Source organism: Stomoxys calcitrans, chromosome 3 (genome assembly GCF_963082655.1).
Source record: "Stomoxys calcitrans chromosome 3, idStoCalc2.1, whole genome shotgun sequence".
In the NCBI taxonomy this organism is placed as follows: Eukaryota; Metazoa; Arthropoda; class Insecta; order Diptera; family Muscidae; genus Stomoxys; species Stomoxys calcitrans.
The window spans coordinates 180,862,792-180,884,124 of NC_081554.1; the positions used below are offsets into that span (position 1 = coordinate 180,862,792).

Below are 21,333 nucleotides of genomic sequence, written 5' to 3' on the forward strand. Positions count from 1 at the left end.
GTCTTCATTTGTTTGTTTTTGCAAAAATGCCTCACATTTTACATCATTTCTTTAAGAAGCTACGATCGAAGCAAAAATAACAACAATTTCATACAATTTGGTTTTTTATGAAGATCTTCAATGGCAATATTCATTCATTACTTACATTAAGAATTTGATGACTATGATAGGGCAAGTGTATCGATGTATTTTGGTTTTTGGAATGATGATGACTTTCTTGCAATATCAAAGAAAAAACCAGCGGAAAATTCACAAAAAATTGTAACTATACCTAAATGGCCTTGTTAAATATTTCAATTAAAATGAAACGAAGTTGTTCAACTCATAATGGATTGATAAGAACATTGTTATTCGTTGTACTTCACTCACATTAACACGTCCATTTAGATCATATCGTTTTTTGTCTCTGAAATCATTGATCACATCAAAAAATTGTGAGTAAAGCAAAAGCGTAACAAGTTTTTGATAGAATGCATTGCAAATTTTTTCACAAAATTTCTTTAAGGAACCTCTTCGAAAGCTCTCCCATATGAATTAGTGCTCTACGATTGAAATTTTAGCTCAATGATGCCAAAGGTTGCCGCTGAGCGATATTTCTTTGTTAAGATTTTTACATGGCCGAATATCTTACTAATGTCGCCAGCAATAGTAAGAGGATATATTAAATTGAATGAGCAAATTTAAGTTTGCCCAAGAACATTCCATAAAAGAACAAGGGCAAACTGCTCACTTATTAAAGAGCGCTCTTCGATTTTAGTTTAAGCTCAATGGCAAGGGACCTTTATTTTACAAACTAGTCCAAACGGCATGACGTAGTACGACATCTCTTTGGGGAGATGTTCGGATGTTACGAAAATACTATACTTTACTATGTGTGCAACTATTAATACTTATTGGAAAAATCTTGAGAATAAAAATGTATTAAACATCATATTGTGGTTTTCTCTTTCAAATGTTGTATTTTCAAACCAAATGAATTGATATTATGGAGTGGCTGCATTTAGTAGAATGCTATTGAAAGGGGATCTATGAATACATTAAAATTGGATATGTGTGCAGAATACTTGTAGGGTTGAAAAAATTTTACTTTATATGTCATATATTTTTTAATTTTGTTGAATTTTCATCCAAAATTAATTGATATCATGAAGTGGGTGCATTTTTTGGAATGATATTGATTTCGGATTTACGACAATATTAAATTTTACTATGTGTGCAAACATTTTATATTTTGGTTTTTTTTGCCAAAGCTTAATACACAAGAGTTTTATTATACATTAACATATTTGAATAGTTTGATTTTATCCTATCTGAATTGATATGATAAGGTGGCTGTATTTTCTTGAATGGTGCCTGTTTCGATTTTACGAAAATATTTAATTTTGTTATGTGTGCAATCGTTTCATACTTATTAGAAAATATTTTGGGAATTAATGCTATGGGTGTTTCTTTTAAATGTCGAATTTCCAAACGAACTGATATAAAGAAATTACTGCATTTTCTAAAACGATGTTTATTTCTGATTTGCAAATATATACAATTTTACCATGTGTGCAATCTTTTAGTATTCTTGGACAAAATTTGAGGCACAAGAAATGTATTACAAATTTTGCTAGATTTTAATGTTGATTTTTCATTCCAATTGAATTGATATTAAGAAGTGACTGCATTTTCTAGAACGATGTTTATCACAGATTTACGAAAATATTAAATTTTATCATGTGTACAATCATTTAGTACTTTTTTGGTCGAAGGTGAAGCACAAAAAATGTGTTAAAAATTATTCTAGCTCTAAATGTTAATTTTTCATCCCAAATGAATTGATATCAGTAAGTGGCAGCCTTTTCTGGAATTTTGTCTACTTCGGCTTTAAGAAAATGTAAAATCTTTCTGTGTGTGCATTCATTTAACATTTTTTTGGATTTTTAAACTTTTAAGTTTTTTCCCTAAATAATTAATGTCAGCAAGTGGGTTCATTTTCCATAATGATGTGTATTTCAGCTTAACGAAAGTATTAAGTTTTACTATGAGTGCTAAATATAATACTTATTGGAAAAAAATCGTGAGAACTATGTATATGTATAAAACATGTATGTATAAAACATCATGTTACGGTATTCCGTATCCAACGTTGAGTTTTCAGTGCAAATGAATTGATGTAATAAAGTTGCTGCATTTCCTAGAACAATGTTTATTACAGACTTATGAAAATATAAAATTTTATAATGTGTGCAATCATTTAGTACTTTTTGGCCAAAAGATGAAGCATAAAAAATTTATTATAAATCATGTTAGTTTTGAATATTGATTTTTCATCCCAAATGAACTGATATGAAGAAGTGGCTGCTTTTTCTAGAATTTGGTTGGTTTCGGTTCAATGAAATAATTAAATTTGACCATGTGTGCAAACAATTATTATTTACTGAAAAAATCTTTCAAATGTATAAAACATCATATCATGGGATTATTTTTCAAATAAATATTAAATTTTCATCCCTATCGAATTGATATAAAAAAGTGACCGCTTTTTCATCAATGTCGTCCATTTCGGCTTTTAGAACATGTAAAATATTATCGTGTGTGCAATCATTTAGTATATTTATGCCAAAAACCTAAGGCACAAGTTTTGTATTAGACATTATAGGACATTTTAATTTGGAATATTCATTCCTAAAAAATTGATTTGAGCAAGTGGCTGCATTTTCTATAAAGTTGATCGTGTCGGCTTTACGGAGTTATTAAGTTTTACTTTGTGTGCAATTATGTAATACTTATTGGAAAAAAAATCTTGAGGCTTAAAAATATATTAAACATCTTATAACGGTTTTTAGTCCAAATGAATTGATATAATGAAGTAGCTGCATTTTGTAGAAGGTTGTTTATTACAGATTTAAGAAAATATCAAATTTTATCATGTGTGCATTCAGTACACTTTGGGCAAAAGTTAAGGCGCAGAAAATATATTAGAAATCATGTTAGTTTTAAATGTTGATTTTTCCACCCAAATTAATTGATATGCAGAAGTGGCTGCTTTTCTACAATTTGGTAGGTTTCGGCTTCATGAAAAAACTAAATTTCACTATGTGTGCAAGCAATTTATATATAATGAAAAAATCCTTAAAATGTATAAAATATAATATAACGGGATTCACTTTCAAATAAACATTGAATTTTCATCACTAACGAATTGTTTTAAAAAAGTGGCCACTTATTCGGGAATGATGTCTACTTCGGCTTTAAGAAAATGTAAAATTTTAGTATGTGTGCATTCATTTAGTATATTTGTGCCAAAAAACCTGAGACAAAAGAGTTGCATTTGAAATAATATTATTTTTAAATGTTGGATTTTTACCCAATATGAATTGATATTATTTAGGTGCTAGAACTCCGAGAAAGTAGTTTATTTTGGATTTACGAATATATCAGATATTATTATGTGTGTAATAATATAATACCTATTGGTCAAATACTAGTGCTCAAGAACATCATATAATTTTCTCTTTCATATGTTGGACTAAGATCTCAAATGAATTGATGTCATGAAGTGACGACATTTACTTAAACGATATTTCTTTCACATTTTTGAAGACTTAACATTGTAAGATGTGTGCATTCATTTATTACTAAGAATTGTATTACATAACATATAATTTCTAATGTTGAATTTTCATCCCAAATGAATTGATGTCATGAAATGACTGCTTTTTCCTAAATGTTGCTTATTTCGGCTTTACAAAAACATTTAGTTTTACCATGTGTGCAATCATTTAAATTTAAAAAAAAATCTTGGGTATAAAAAAATATAAAACATCTTATTGTTTGCTCTTTTAAGTGTTGAATTTTCATGCCAAAGAAATTGAATATCTACGAAAATAATCAATTTTGTTTTCTGTGCAATCATTTAATTGATATCTTGTTTTGGCTTGGCTTAGTAGAAAGTTTCGTTCTTGGGATTCATGAATATTATAAAATGTTATTATGTGTGTAAGATAAGATACTTTGTTAGCTCATCTTTTCTATACGAATGATTTTGAATATAGTTCTTCCATCAATACATTATATACTCCCAATACATTCCATCCAAAGTTTTCTACAACTTAACATTGCTAAAAATATTTAACTTTCTTGTAAGGCCTGCTCCAAATTAACTCATTATTATTCATTTAAGACATCTTTGCCCAAACAATTCATCATCTGTTTACGCTGAAACACAATTATTAACGCCGAACTAGAATCCCGCAGATCTCAACCTCAATTCGCGATCCCTATACTTTCTAAAGAAATCCCCAATTACTTTCTTCCCCTACTCATGCTATCATTGCAGATAGCATATCGATTTAACGAAATTACCAATCATGTCGAAGATACAACTTCCGATAGACTTGACTTAAGCTCCTTCTTGTTCAAATCCAACCTTGGCACTGGTAAGATCGTCTATCAGCACCCAAAATAAAAATCCATTTTTTGTTCCAACAATCCTAATTCGGTGTTTTGTTTTCCTTTTCTATTTCACCTGGGGTTTGCAATCATAAACCCAACTGGAGGAACAAGGCAGACAAAATTCTCCATAATTTTGTCTTTGTTCTGACTTTGGCTCATCGAGATTTCAATTCTTACTCCAGAGACTACGCTCCCACTCCACACAATCATTTTGGTCCTTCGAACCGGATTGCTGCGTTTATTTGGAGACTTATATTGGGAAATACTCGAGAGAGTTCATCTTGTGACTTTGTCTCTCCATTGTGACAAACACTGAAGCAGGTTAGTTTGCATTTTTTTCTTTGTAAATTGGTTAGTTGTATCATAGTGCGAAAATGAGTGGTCATGCGGTTAAACGCATGGAAAATATTTTGAAAAATATCGCCAAAAATTAAAAGGAAATAAAATTGTTTTATACGGAATTGAAAAGAAATAAGAGAGGGTTCCTAAAAGCCGAAAAAGAAAAACCATTATAGAAGATTTCCCGCAAAAACTACCTGAAAGCCGAACAGACCGAGAAAGGCAAAGGATATTAAAAATTATGGAACATATGTAAGGAATCTTAGCTATATGAGAATATATTGAACGAAATCTGAAAAAAACATACGCTGGTGAGTTTTTCATAAGAATATTGTAGACGGAAAACACGTGGAATCCAGGTTCTTATATATAACAGATTGGCCACCTCATGTTACGTATGCTGTTTTTTTTTATCAAAGCCACGCTATTTGTGAATTTATAGCGCTGTTATCAACATCAATGTATTTCTGAATGCAAGCACCCATGTGCTTATGAATGCCAACATTTATTTCAGCTATATCTTGCTCCATATGATATTTGGATGCCATATATCGCATGCGATAGTTTTTTATTTACATGTTCTTGCCTCCCACATTTTGCCTTTATTGTTTGGTAATTGGAGTTAAATTCCCGCCACACTCAAATATCATCCAGAGATCTCCTCTCTATTATATTTTATTCTGAGTGTTTACGTTTTATCCATTCTCTAACATCAGCCCACTTTGGCTGGAGCCACTCCACTCTCTGGTTGGAACCGCTCCACTCTCTTGTGGAGACATTTACAAACCCTCTTTCGTGCTCACTGACAAAGCGCCGTTGGCAGAATAGTGAGCAGTCGACACAGACGGTTCTGTTTTGATCATTCCTACTCTTGCTTTTGGTGAGCCGCAATTCACACCTCCCCCACTTTGTTACAAACGTCCATTGTGATACGTTGATTCGTGGGTGTTTGGTTGCTGCTGTAATTTGCATTCTTTCTGTTTCGCAATTCCATTCGTCCTCTATTTACGATTCTAGTGAAGAAATAAAGGGAAAGGTTAATGAACTCCACATTTGTCATTTGGCCCGTAGTTCCATGTGTTCCTCTAATCCATGTATCAAAGCGAGAGGAAGAAAGACATTGACTTTCGAACAGCTGTTGTTTTCTAGTTATTGTCGCTGTCTTGGCTGCGATAAAGATATAATATCTTTTTATTTTACTCTATTTTATATGAGATGTATCCCTTTGGTTATTTTGGGACCAAGGAGATCATTTAATAGGTCGGTTTTTTCATGTTTTTTTTTATATAGCCTACATGATAAATATTTAATAAATACTTAAGATAGTGTCAAAATTCGATTTAGAAAAAAATAATAAAATAAAAAAGAAAAGAAACTAGCTAAAGGTTTGGAAAAAAATTGTCGACTAATTTGTTCTTCTTAGAAAGTAATTGCGCTTTGTTTGGTAAGATATTGGATCCAAGGCCAATATCCGTAGTGACTAATTTTGAAAATTATTGGTACAGAATTTCTTTGAGACTTGATTTTGTTTTGTTAAATCGGATTCCCATGAAAAAAAGTTTCATTCAAATTTCGTTTTTATATAGATCTACCACATTAAATATTCGTTCAACGTCGTACATCTCAATAGAAATAAATCCAAATTTTTTTTTTAGTTTGTTTGTCGTTATGACAGGGTTTTTTTTTTTTTTTTTTTTTTTTTTTTTTTTCAACTTTCTCAGAGTCTTATCCTTTAGTAAACTCATTATGAATTTCATGACCAGATGAAAAGAAAGGAAGTCATTGACTGCGATTTTCTGAATTTGAATTGGATTTTTTCTGATTTTCTTATCCATTATATACATTATCCTCCATTACTTGCTATCAGTGACAATATTCCGATTTCATTCTTTCGATCCTTCCGTCCTTTCACTCGTTACACTTTTGGTTTCTTTCTCGAGACTGAACGATCTCACTATGTCCCTAGAAAAGTTCATCCGCCAATCCGATCATTTGGTCGTGTTCGAGGCCAGTTTGAACGATAAGGATTTTCCTATGTCCTCGGTTTTCTCTCTTGAGGTCCACCAGGAGGAGTTGGCCTCGATCTGGGGAAAGTTAAAGGAGTCATATGAGAGATGCCTGGCCGATATTGAGGGTGAGCTCTCGGGAGATGACGGAGCGGAAGAACGGGTGGAGATTACCACAGTTACGCACAAATATTCGAGTGCATATGTTACATATTGCCGATGTAATACTAGGATTCGCGAGCTTATCCAGGAGCTCTCTGCTTCCGCGACTGTTCCGAAGTCCGGACAAGCTAGTTTTGGTTTCAAGCTACCGCCATGCGAGATTCCATTCTTTGAGGGCGACTATTCAGCCTGGCCCACATTTAGGGATATGTTTGAGGCAGTCTGTATACGAAATACGAGACTCAGTTCAGTGGAGAAGCTTTTCCACCTGCACCAGAAGACCAAGGGTGAGGCAAACGATATTGTCAGGAGACTTCCCCTTACTGGCGAAAATTTTCAGGTAGCTTGGGCCAGTCTTTGTTCAAGATATGAGAACAAAAGGGTACTCATTAACATTCAGCTGAAGAAGCTTTTTGGACTTTCCGCAATTTCCAACGAATCTGCTTCGAACATTAAGATTCTTCAACGAGATATTAACTCATGTATCTCTTTGCTGAAACTGTACGAGGTTGATGTGGATAGCTGGGACCCCATCTTTGTATTCGTTTGTTCCAACTGCCTTCCAAATGTGACCCTGACATTGTGGGAACAGACATTGTCTGACAAATCATGTATTCCTAAGTGGTCAAAGTTGGACAGCTTTCTGACCAACAGGCATAGGACTCTGGAATCCGTATCTGAGATTAGGAAACCTGTTGATACTCCTAGCTCTAGTTCCAAGCCGGGTTCGAAGACATGTCAAAAGTCCAATCCGAAATTCCCATCCAACAACATTCGTGCCTTTCAAAACAAAGTGACTGAACCCGTTTGTCACTTGTGTCCTAAGGAGAACCATATAATCCGGAAATGTCCGAAATTCCTGAAGATGACGCAGGCACAAAGATTCTCCGAGATCAAGAAAAACAGTCTTTGTATTAACTGCTTTTCGAAAGTTCATACTGTCAAGAATTGTTCTAGCAAGTTTTCTTGCTATAAGTGTAACAAAAAACACAACACCCTCCTCCATAAAGACGATTCGAACAGTCCATCATCTCCATCGGCACCATCACCTTCTACTTCTAGCCTCGATCCAAACTCTGCACCATTTCATGCCAACCCTATACAGTCCACTAGTTCGTCTCAGGATGGTGTAGTTCAGACTTATTTCGCAACGAATTCAAAGGGTGTCCTTTTGGGTACAGCTCTTGTAAAAGTAAGTCACAATGGGCTGACTTATAGAGCAAAGGCTTTGGTGGATTCAGGGTCCGAAGGTACCTTTATATCGGAGAGACTGTTTAACGTTATGAAACTCCCATTTAAGCGGACTTCAGCCACGATTTCGGGCTTGAACCAATCCGTTTCTGCATCGGTTCGGAAAGAATGCACCTTTTCACTGGGGTCTTGCTCGGATAGTAGCATAGACATTTCAACATCTGCCTTGGTGGTACCTCATTTATCTGGCAGCCTTCCATCAAGGACTATTGATCCTGCTCTTCTTTCAGAGCTTCCTAATATTCCTCTGGCCGATCCAAACTTCTTTCAGAGCTCCCAAATAGATGTTCTTATAGGCGCAGACATAATTCCGTTTGTCATGCTTTCCGGTATACAAAATCCAATTTGTGGATCGCTACTAGCCCAGGAAACAGTATTTGGCTGGATCCTTACGGGCCCCATACCTATCCAAACCACTAGCTCATTTACCACAATTGTTTCGAATTTTTGTGAAATCTCATTAGAGAAACAGATTTCACGCTTCTGGGAGGTGGAAGAGCCTCCACGGAGACGATTTATGTCCCCTGCTGATCAATTGTGTGAGGACTTATTTACCCGCTCTACCACGCGAGATTCTACTGGGAGATATATAGTGTCCCTTCCATTCCGGCGAGAATTTCCTGGGGAGATTAATTTGGGCGAGTCTAGGAGAAGCTCAATGGCTCAATTTCTTAAAAATGAATCACGACTTTTACGAACCCCCGATTTTAAGCGAGAATATGATGATGTCCTCGAGGAGTATATCAGTCTGGGGCACATGCGTGTGGTTTCTTCTTCTAATCCTACAGATTTCAGCCATTGCTATTATCTGCCACACCACGCAGTTATAAAACCCGAAAGCACAACTACTAAAGTCAGAGTTGTGTTTAATGCTTCGTCATCTACGTCCAATGGGACCAGTCTTAACGACGTGTTGCTCATCGGGCCGGTCTTACAAAATGATCTTACGATCCTTATTTTGAAATGGAGGTTTTTTCAATTCGTTTTCAATGGCGATATAACAAAAATGTATCGTCAAATTCTGGTGGATGAGAAACATACTCCATTTCAACGAATCCTTTTCCGGAGAAGTCCTAATTGTCCAATCCAAGATTATGAATTGAAGACCGTCACTTTTGGGGTGAACTGTGCGCCATATTTGGCTATTCGCACACTTTGTCAATTAGCGGAAGATGTAAGAACGCAATATCCTTTGGCGAGTGATATTCTGCGTAATTATATGTATGTGGATGATGCATTGGTGGGGGCCCACACAGTTTCTGATGCCAAGGAGGCGAAGGGTCAGCTAGTTAAGGCTCTCAAATCTGCTGGATTTACCATGAGAAAATGGACCGCGAATTGTAGGGAAATTCTGTCCGACATACCCCAAGAAGATCTACTTCGTGAGGACTTCCTTAAATTTGATGATAGCAGTACGGCAAAGGCTTTGGGCATTCGCTGGAATGCAATGTCTGATTGTTTTTTCTTCTCTATACAACCATTCTCTGAGTCCACGACCTTTTCCAAAAGAAAGGTGCTCTCCGAGATTTCAAAGCTATTTGATCCTGCCGGGTGGCTTTCTCCTTGCATTGTTGTTGCAAAAATAATAATGCAAAGCATCTGGATGGAGAAAATGGATTGGGATGATGATATTTCTCCACAGACATTATCTCAATGGAGATCTTTTCAGACGAACTATCCAATTGTAAATTCCGTTAGTATTCCTCGTTGGATCCACTATTCTCCGGATTGTGAGGTGCAGTTCCATGGGTTCTGTGATGCGTCCGAAAAGGCATACGCGGCCGCCTTATATATTCGTGTGAAGGCATCCAACTCCATTCTCACAACTCTTATATCATCCAAAACCAGAGTGGCGCCCATAAAAACGCTCTCCATTCCACGTTTAGAATTATGTGGCGCTGCCCTGTTAGCCGAAATGATAGATAACATTATTCCTCAGATGAATGTGCCTGCCTACACTGTGCACTGTTGGACCGATTCCACCATTGTGCTTTCTTGGTTAGCTAAACCTCCATGCTATTGGACCACATTTGTCGCAAATAGAGTGTCAAAGATTAGCGAAGTTATTCATCCATCCAAATGGGCCCATGTTCCATCAGAGTCCAATCCTGCCGACATGGCTAGCCGCGGAATATGTCCACAAGAGATTGTTGACAATGATCTATGGTGGAGAGGACCATCTTGGTTAAAATATGATTCTGTTGACTGGCCTAGACCGAACCGTCTTCCCACTGACATCGTAGAAATAGAGCAGAAAAGTATCAAAGTCAATTTTAATTATTTCGAAAACTTTGAGGACGTTCTTGATCGGTTTTCATCCTTCCCGAGGGCCATTCGTGTCATGGCATACGTTTATCGCTTCTACTTCAGGACACATTCTAAATTTCGGTCAAATGGTCAGACATATTCTAGAACTATTTCGTCTTCGGAATTCGTTCGAACTGAGAACCTGTTAATATTGTTGTGTCAAAAGGCTTATTATCCGAACGAATACTCTTCATTATCTTCTAAAAAGATAATATCAAAATCCAGTACAATATTAAGTCTTAATCCATTCTGCGATTCAGATGGGATTATCCGTAGTTGTGGTAGGCTAGCATCTTCGTCAACGTTGACGTACAATGAGAAGCATCCCATTATATTGCCATATAATTGTCCGCTTTCCCGGTTATTGGTTCGATTCATCCACGTAATATCCTTGCATGGAGGAAATCAATTAGTTCTCAGGCTGCTTCGAATGAAATTCTGGATTCCGAAGGTAAAAACTCTAATAAAAGCCACTATAAACAAATGCAAGCCATGTATTTTATACAAGCACAAATGTCAGGTCCAACTAATGGCGGCACTACCCCCAGAGAGAGTTGAGATTTCTCGCCCATTTTTCCACACTGGTTTGGACTTCGCGGGACCATTTGATGTAAAAAATTACACTGGACGGGCTTGTTTGATTACGAAAGGCTACGTGTGTGTATTCGTGTGCTTTTCTACGAAGGCAATACACCTCGAAGCCACATCCGATCTTTCCACTTCCACTTTTTTAGCGGCATTTAGTAGATTCATTTCTCGCCGAGGTTGCCCATTGCATATCCATTCGGACAATGGGACAACTTTTGTAGGCGCTTCCAGAACCCTCGCCAAAGATTTTATTCAAACTTCGCACCAAGCGATCCTTTCCAATTATTCACACCAAAATATATCCTGGCACTTCATCCCACCTGGGGCACCTCATATGGGAGGCCTCTGGGAAGCGGGTGTAAAGAGTTTCAAGCTCCACTTCCGCAAAGTTGCAGGTAACTCCAAGTACACTTTCGAAGAGTTGCAAACATTATTATCCAGAATCGAATCCTGTTTGAACTCCCGTCCAATTTCTCCCATGTCCCAAAATCCATCCGACCTCGATGCCCTTACTCCTGGGCACTTTCTCATCGGTTCGCCAATTCTAGCTCCCATCGATCCAGACATTCGAGAGACTCCCATATCCATTGTTAATCGTTGGCAACGACTCAAGGCAATCCATCAGCATTTCTGTATTCGCTGGAAAGATGAGTATCTCAAGGAACTTCATAAACGCCATAAGTGGCAACGAGCTACGGAGAACTTGAAACAAGATATGTTGGTAGTAATCCGAGACGAAAATCTCCCACCCAATTCCTGGCGACTTGGCCGTGTTTCAAAGGTGTATTCAGGCAGTGATGGCAGAATTCGAGTCGCTGACGTTATGACTGCCAAAGGAACCATTACTAGACCAATAACCAAATTAGTAATTTTGCCAAACGAAACAGCATGAACCACTCTGCTCCACATATAACCGGAATTCGTACATAGATCTGAAAAATTGTCCTGTTTCTTGTATTTACTAGTTAACTATGCGCCACAACAAAAACGATCCTAGGAAATCGAAGGGAGATTTGCCTTATGTTTGTAGAATATGTCGACACCCACATGCACTAAGAAAATGCAGCCGTTTTTTGGATATGAACATAACCCAAAGGGAAAGTATTGTGAAAACCTACGGATACTGCGTCAATTGTTTAGCTCACAACCATTCCGAAGGTTCATGTTTCACAAAAACAGGATGTAAAATATGTCACCAGAAACACCATACCCTTCTTCATTCCCATCCCAGATGTCAAACTAGCAGCTCACCTCCCAGGCAATCGGGGGACCGTTCTAAAGCAGTTGAAACCGCAAAGAAGGAAGAGCTTTCTACACCTCCGATGAGATCATACTCCAACTTAGATCACACTTCGCTCTCTGCTCTTCTAAAGCAAAACGCTATAACGTTGCTGCCTACAATCCTGGTTAAGATTTGCTGCCAATCCGAAGATAACGTTGTTAGGTGCCTTCTTGACTCCGGCTCTCGCTCAAGTTGCATAACCTCCCGCATTGTGGAAAAATTACATTTGGCCACTTTGGCACTAGAAGACGAAACCATTTGTCCACTTACTATGATCTCTATCCACGATCACAACGTCCAATTACAAACAATCCTTAAAGTAAAAAATCGCATATCCATGCTTACTCCTAGCGAATCAATTCCAGCGTCTTTCCGAAAAAACTTTCGCAACATCCTGTTAGCGGACACAGAATTCTTTAAGTCGCGTTCCGTTGACATAATTCTGGGCATCGATATTTACGCTCGGGTAATCCGGGAAGGGATCCTGAACAAATATGGGCTTCCCACTGCTCAAAACACTATATTTGGGTGGTCCCTTTATGGGCTTTGTTCGAAGTAACTCAATAATTTAGAGCGCAATCAGATTTCCAACAAAATAATTGAAACCATTTTCGCACTAGCAACTGAATTGCAAAGAATTATATGTAAACTAGCTACAGACCCTCATTCGATTTTAAGAATTTTTTACTTATATGTATAGCTAATTTGTCTATCCTTTTAATGGCATAATTGATTTTTTATTTTCTGCTGAATTAATTTCAAACATAATTGGAATATATGAATGAATTGATAATATGTATTAAAATTTTGAAATAACTTGATTTAAATTACATTTCTTTATCCTAATCATACACACCATTCAGACATTTAAATTATATTTGGATCTTGTATAGTCGATATGATTGGAATGCATTTATTGCAGCCGTACTGCAAGGCGGGCGGCAATGTTTACGCTGAAACACAATTATTAACGCCGAACTAGAATCCCGCAGATCTCAACCTCAATTCGCGATCCCTATACTTTCTAAAGAAATCCCCAATTACTTTCTTTCCCTACTCATGCTATCATTGCAGATAGCATATCGATTTAACGAAATTACCAATCATGTCGAAGATACAACTTCCGATAGACTTGACTTAAGCTCCTTCTTGTTCAAATCCAACCTTGGCACTGGTAAGATCGTCTATCAGCACCCAAAATAAAAATCCATTTTTTGTTCCAACAATCCTAATTCGGTGTTTTGTTTTCCTTTTCTATTTCACCTGGGGTTTGCAATCATAAACCCAACTGGAGGAACAAGGCAGACAAAATTCTCCATAATTTTGTCTTTGTTCTGACTTTGGCTCATCGAGATTTCAATTCTTACTCCAGAGACTACGCTCCCACTCCACACAATCATCATCTTTCTCCAACAGCCTAAATAATATCTAAAATAATTGCCTGCAAGAAAAAGAAATTGTTTTTTGAACTTCTTCTTCTTCTCTTCAAAAGCGTGATGCAATTGTAACTCTAGAAATTCCATAATAGAAGAATCATTGAAGTAATTTGTTTTACACCACCATGGAGTTTAGCCCACTTTGTGGCATACCAATCAAATGAAAGTGAATTTTGAACAACATTTCTTAAAGAATATTGAAAACTCATCATTTCGTCATGGATGATTGGGGAGTAAATAATGGAGGAACATGTTTCCACATTGGAAAAAAAAACAGAAAAAAGATTAAAAACAAAAAAAAAACTTTATATTCATAACTAAGATGTGCTTCACAGACTCCGAGACTTAGTGGGTCTTAGAGGAGAGTAGAGAGGCTCGGTGAAGGTGACTACATGCAGATGCCATAAGAAATTCAAATTCACTCAGAAGAAAAGAAGAGTTTATTTTGTGTGTGTGTGTCTGTGTTGTTTCTTCTTTCTTAAGCCTCAACATCTAGCCACCAGCCAAGACGTCTGGCAAGAGAAAAAAGTGAAAGTTTCTGATGGTTTATGTATGCAGCATGGTCAACTTAGTTGTTTTTTAAGTTTTTTCTTTTTCTTCTTTATCAATTCAAGATTGTTTCTTAAAATACAAGAAACAATATGTGTTTTAAGGGACACCAACTTGGTAAAGCGTCTTCTTCTGCACAGCCAGAAGTTATTGGCCGCAGGGGGAAAAAGGTTAAGCTTAATAATTTCCAAAGTCAACCCACATGAAATCATTATCAGACTCATCATCAAATGGGTTGTGGCTGGCTGAGTGACTGGTTAAACTTGGTACAACAGCTGTTGCAGTCTCCTCTTAACATCAGCACTTGATCATCATTATCTTCCACACCAACCTCAGCATAGCCAATGAGCGATACGATACCTTATTGGGTAAATAAAAGTTACAATGAATGACGCCCTCATAAGGTCACTTTTGATTTCATTGCCTTATCAAGCTATGTGATTTGTTCCTTGTCCTCCAAGCATTTACCAAAAGAAAATTTAAGTAGCTCATAAGTTAAAGATTTTTTGGAACAATCAACATGGTCTTAACCAAAACCTGCAGGAGATATTTCATAATTTGAGTTTTTTTTTTGAATTCTTGGTAATTTAAGAAACACATTTTAAGATTTTTTTTTAAATTATTTGGTATTGATTGTCACTTTCATTTTTCAGGGTTTTGGAAATTTTGCAATATTTTTTTCGGATAAGCAAGTCGTAATTATTATCAAAGGTAACCATTTTAAGCCAATGTTAAATATATGGGGGAGATAAGACAGTTTTTGGTTGCCATTTAATTAAAACTTTTACCATGACTTTGTGACTTTTTCTTGAAGGTTTATTTCATTAAATCAAATGACCTTTGCTAAAAAATAAATGTGTTTATGAGGCATTATTGTGATGAAAATGAATTTAATGTTGGCAGCATTATCATCAAACAGTCTGAGTGAATTATTTATGTAAGTGCTCTACTAGAAAAGGTGATGGGTCTTGAAGAAAGTTTAAAAGTAAAAGTTTCCTTAAGCCATCAAGATGACATAAAACAACAAAAATAATTTTTGGGACAACATTTAATTTAATTAGTTGTCTATTATACCCAAACCGAAAGATGAGGGTATATTCATGTTGTCATTTCGCTTGCAACACATTGAAATATTCATTTCCGACCCCTAAACCGAAAGTATGTATAAAATCTTAGACGTTCTAGTCCGTCTGTCCGCCTTTTGAAAACACGCCACAGTAGGCCCGGCCGAGTTTTCTATACCCTCCACCATAGATCGCATTTGTTTTTGCTCGTCTATCTTAGACAGGACTGCTTTCCAAAGATCTGACCCATCTAGAGGCTAAAGAAGTCACATCGATGGATCAGTTTTTACAGGGGCTATATCCAAATTTGAACCCCTATGGCACATTTGCCATCCCCAACGACCTACATCAATAAGAATTATGTGTGCAAAATTTCAAGCAGGTAGCTTCAATCGTTCCATCCCTTTCGAGATTTCTACAGACGGACGGACAAGCTAGATCGACTCAGAAAGTCGCTCAAGGAGTACATTCGGGAGATCGGTGTATATGGGAGCTATAGGACCGAATCAGGCCATACCTTAAACGAAAATTGGAGGTCATAGTAGATGTCATTGTGTGAAATTCCAGACAAATGGGGTAAGATCTGCTCCCTCTAGAGGATAATGAAGTCATATCGATGGATCAGTATATATGGGGGCTATATCCAAATCTAAACCCTTATAGCACATCTGCAGTCCCCAACGACCTACATCAAAAAAAAAGTATGTGTGCGAAAATTTCAAGTTAAAAGCTTTAATCGTTCGACCGCTTTCGAGATTTCTACAGACGGACGGACAAGCTAGATCGACTCAGAAAGTCGCTCAAAGAGTACATTCGGGAGATCGGTGTATATGGGAGCTATAGGACCGAATCAGGCCATACTTAAACGAAAATTGGAGGTCATAGTAGATGTCATTGTGTGAAATTCCAGACAAATGGGGTAAGATCTGCTCCCTCTAGAGGATAATGAAGTCATATCGATGAATCAGTTTGTATGGGGGCTATATCCAAATCTGAACCCATATGGCACATTTGCAATTCCCAACGACATCCCCGGAAATCTCATGTAGATAGATTCAATCGTTCGACCGCTTGCGAGATTTCCACAGACGGACGGACAAGCTAGATCGACTCAGAAAATCGAGACGATCAAGAATATCTTCTCTTATACAAAAAATTCAATTTGTGTTTGTTCAGTATAGACTCAAAAACGGCTAAATGGATTTCCTTGAAATTTTCACAGATTGTGTAGGTTGGTCTGAAAGGAAACATAGGCTATATAATTCTTTACTTTCGGGAGGGGGGCGGACCCTCTCCCTTACCCCAATAGTACTACCCAAAAATAAAAGTGGACCGATCGGGACAATATGGGACTCAAATGAAAGGAATTCAAGAGTAAAGAACGAATTTCATAATAAAAGTAGGATCCAAGTACATGGGGGCGCCGCCCCAGCACCAAAACCCCTCAAAATAGGTTTATTTGACGATCATGAATATGGGACTCAAATGAAAGGTAATGGGAAGTAGATTGCGAATATGGTCAGGAAGTACGAATAGGCTTTTTTATTTATTGATGGAAGGGGGCGTACCCTCCACCGTTACCCCAAAAACACAACCCAAAATCAAAAGTGGACCGATATGGACAATATGGGTATTAAATGAAAAGTATGCGGGAGTAGATCACGAATCTGGCATACAAATTCATGTCGAAGTATAGGGGGTCACCCCACCACCACAAAAACCCCCCAAAATGGGTACATTAGCCAATCACGGATATATGGGACTCGGTTTGTTTGTTCCGTATAGACTGAAAAACGGCAGAATCGATTTTTCCGAATTTTTTGCAATATTGTGTATGTTGGTGTGGAAAGAAACATTGGCTGTATATTTTTTCGGTATCGGAAGGGGAACGGACCCTTCCCCTTATGCCAAAAACACAACCCAAAATCAAAAGTTGACCGATCGGGACAATATAAGTATCAAATGAAAGGTATTGGTGTAGTAGATTACGAATATGGTATTAAAATTTGAGTCTAAGTACCCATCGGGCCGCCCCAATCCCAAAACTCCCCCAAACAGACATTTTGGACGTTAATTTCAATATGGGGCTCAAATGAAAGGTATTCCGGAGTAGATTTCGAATCTGACATACAGAATCAGATCGGTGTAGTAGATTACGAATATGGTATTTAAATTTGAGTCTAAGAACCGAAAGGCCGCCCCAACCCCAAAACTGCCCCAAACAGACATTTTGGACGTTCATTTCAAAATGGGGCTCAAATGAAAGGTATTCCGGAGTAGATTTCGAATCTGGCATTCAGAATCAGATCGAAGTTTTTGAGGGGTGGCCATTATGACCCATTATGACTACATGATACTTAGCTAAACCGATTTTCTTAAAATGTTCATAGATTGTGTACGTTTGTCTGGAAGGAAATATTGGCTATATACCCTTACCCCAAAAACGCCATCCATATCCGAATGTGGTCGGATGGGAACAAATAAGGGTATCAAATGAAAGGTATTGGAGACCAGAAAACGAGTATGATATTAAAATTTGGGGCCAAGTACCCAGTGCCCCACCCGCCACACCAAAACTTCTCTAAAAAGATATATTCAAAGTTCATGTCAATATGGGACTTAAATGAAAAGTATTAGGCACTAGATTACAAATATGGTATAAAACATTAGGTCCAAGTAATGGGAGGTCGCCTACCCCCAAATACCCCCAAATGGGCATATTAGCCGACCATGGCTGTATGGGACTCAACTAAAAGGTATTAGGGAGTAGATTACGAATATGAAATTAAAATTTGCGTTCAAGTCTAGGTGGCGCTTTTCTTCCTAAAGATACGTCGAATGACCCTTTATGACAATATGGGACTCAAATGAAAGGTATTTGAGAGTAAAAAACGAATTTAATATCCAATTTTGGAGGCAAGTGTTTTGGGGTACACCATAAAGCACTCCCTAAACAGAACTTCATTTCCGTTGGGAATAGAGAACGAATTTGATATATGTTGTCAGTGCAAAGTGCCTGTGGCCGCCCCAGCCCCAAAACGGTTCGCCCTCCAAACTGTTCATATTTACCGGCCATGGCAATATGGGGCTTAAATTAAAGGGATTTGAAAGTGCAGCACGAATTTGATATCCATATTGGAGTCGAAATGTCTGCGGTGTCATCCCTCCCCTTAAAAACACTTCTCATTACCCTAATTTTTAAAATCACCAGGAACCGAGCAGGGACAAACTTCCCACACATCAATGAGTGCTTTTCAATTCAAGTTTAAACTCAATGATAAGGGATCTTTTTTAATAGCCGAGTCAGAACGGGATCACGCAGTGCGACACCTCCTGGGGGAAAATTTTTTAAATGGCCATGGCATTGTACCTCGCAAATGTCGTCAACAATAAAAGGCGATAAACACCGCTTTGTCCGATGTTCTCCCAGAATTCGAACGCGTTCAGCATCATAGGCTACAATGGCACGAATTCGATATCCGCATTCAGGGCGAATTGTCCCCACCCTAAAAAGATATGAGAGTGTTAAAAAAGGCGCAGAGGAGCGTGATAGGTTCGGCTAGTTTCTTATAAAATATTCCCTATTGTCGTTCCATATAAACATATCTCCTTGCTTATCCTCAATTTGATACATTTATTACCCAATTTAAAACCAATCCTATGCCCACAGGTATACAGATGATTCCCTATTCAAACCTAGGAACGTGTTGCCAACAATGGATTTTGAGAGGCACAATCAAATAAAGAAAAACTAGCATAAACATTGCTTTTATGACTCTAAACCAGATGACATAAATTTCTACATCTCAAACGGGAGTGGCCTTCACGAAAATGGATTAACTAAAACAAAGAACAAAAGCAAAATCTCTACAAGTAAACAAAGCATTGTGGGTGGTCTCTGACCGATGTCTTGGGTTGCGTGATGCACGAAAAACTAAATCAAGGTAGTTTTTAAATGCTCTAAACTAAAAATTAAGGAAAGACCACATCAAAGTAAGGGTAATATTATATTTTGTAAAAAAAAAACATTTGAAGGTTGTTAAGGAAATTCCCTTAAGAATGAATTGAAATGAGCATTTCCATTATTGTTTGGCTATTGATCTACAAAATCTTTGTAAGCCTTTGAACTAAGATTGGATTTCCCCTTTTAAACAGGTAGGAGAAGTTTAATATGGCTAAAGAGATTTGGACAAGGCTATGTAGATTAAATAGATTAAAAACCAGTAAGGAGAGGCAAGAGTATGGCGGTGCCGACTTTATAATACCCTACACCTACTCCATAGATACAAAGTGGGAACTATATCTAATTCTGAACCAATTTCCTCTGCGGATGTTTTCAAATGGGTTATTAAACAATCCGTATCAAATTTCGAGCAAATATGTTCAAACTGTAATAAATACGGTTGACAAATGACAACATTATTACAATTTATACAAAATCTGACGAACATCTGAATCTAAACCGATATTGACCAAACTTCTTAGATATTGTGGTAGGCATCGAAGAAAGCGTTGTGCCCAAATACATATATGGCTGCTATATCTAACTCTTAACCGATTTCTATGAAATTCAGCAGTAATGTTGAGAGTCATAAAAAATCCTTCCCGCCAAATTTCGAGAGAATCGGCTGAAAAGTGAACACTTTATTGCAATATTTCTAAAAATCAGACGAACATATATATGGGACCTATATCTAAATCTGAACTGATTTCGACCAAACTCTACATATGTTGTGGAAGTTGTCGAGAAAAGCATTGTACAAAGTTTTCGGAAGATTGGTCAATAAATGCTCTTGTAGTGCCCATTGAAGTGAAAATCGGGCGATACTTATGTATGACACCTATATCTAAATCTGATTCAATGAAATTCATCAGTAATGTTGAGAGTCATAAGAAAATCCTTCCTGCCAAATTTCGAGAGAATCGGTTAACAAATGAGCACTTTATAGCAATATGTCTCAAAATCAAAAATCTGAACCGCTTCTTAGATATTGTGGTGGTCGTCGGAGAAAGCGCTGTACAAAATTTTGGAAAGAATAAATGCGCTTGCAGTGACCATAGAAGTGCAAATCGGGCGAAATATTATATGACAGCTATATTTAAATCTGAACCGATTTCTATGAAATTCACCAGTAATTTCAAAAATCATTACAAAATCTTTCCTGCTGCACTTGTAGAGAATCGGTTGACAATTAAGCACTTTATTGCAATATTTCTAAAAATCGGATACATGTCGAGAGTCATTTCATTAGGCTTTATCTCTATGCCGAAAAACATGCCTGTACCAAATTTGAAGACGATCGGATGAAAATTGCGACCTGTTAGGTTAATGGGTCGCCCACCAAAGGCGAGTTAGGCCCATTGTAGTACCCTAGAGGGAGAAAGGGAAGAAAAAGGAAAAAGCGAGACCTCGTACTATAGAGGTTATACACGAATAAAAAGAACAAGTAAAAAGGTGTTAAGTTCGGCCGGGCCGAACTTTGGATACCCACCACCTCGGGTATATAAGTAAACCACCTTTCGTCAAAATCCCGTTAAAATTTCATACCTTATGCCCCATAGCAGCTATATGAAAATATGTTCCAATTTGGACCAAATACTGATGAGTACATGTCATTGTTCAATTTTGTATAACAAAATATTGATCTTTTTAGTATCTAAAAATAAAGCGATCTGAACTATAAACGATACGGATGTTGAAAATCCTAATACAACTCACTGTCCCAAATGTCGGCGACATCGGACAATAAATGCGCATTTTATGGACCCAATGCCTTAAATCGAGAGATCGGTCTATATGGCAGCTATATCCAAATCTTGACCGTTCTTAGCCAAATTGAAGAAGAATGTCAAAGGGCCCAACACAACTCACTGTCTCAAATTTCGTCGACATCGGACAATAAATGCGC

The 21,333-nt window shown here is 37.2% G+C and overlaps 2 protein-coding genes across 2 annotated transcripts in view; both read left to right on the forward strand.

The window, feature by feature from the left end:
- LOC106088848 (uncharacterized) overlaps window positions 1-21,333 on the forward strand; it is a 187,330-nt gene that overhangs the window by 101,214 nt on the left and 64,783 nt on the right. The gene's annotated exons all lie outside the window — the stretch shown is intronic.
- LOC131996228 (uncharacterized) lies at window positions 6,736-11,063 on the forward strand. The gene is made up of 2 exons (XM_059365714.1): window positions 6,736-10,364; window positions 10,907-11,063. The coding sequence occupies exons 1-2, from the start codon at window positions 6,736-6,738 to the stop codon at window positions 11,061-11,063; spliced, it is 3,786 nt and encodes a 1,261-aa protein (XP_059221697.1).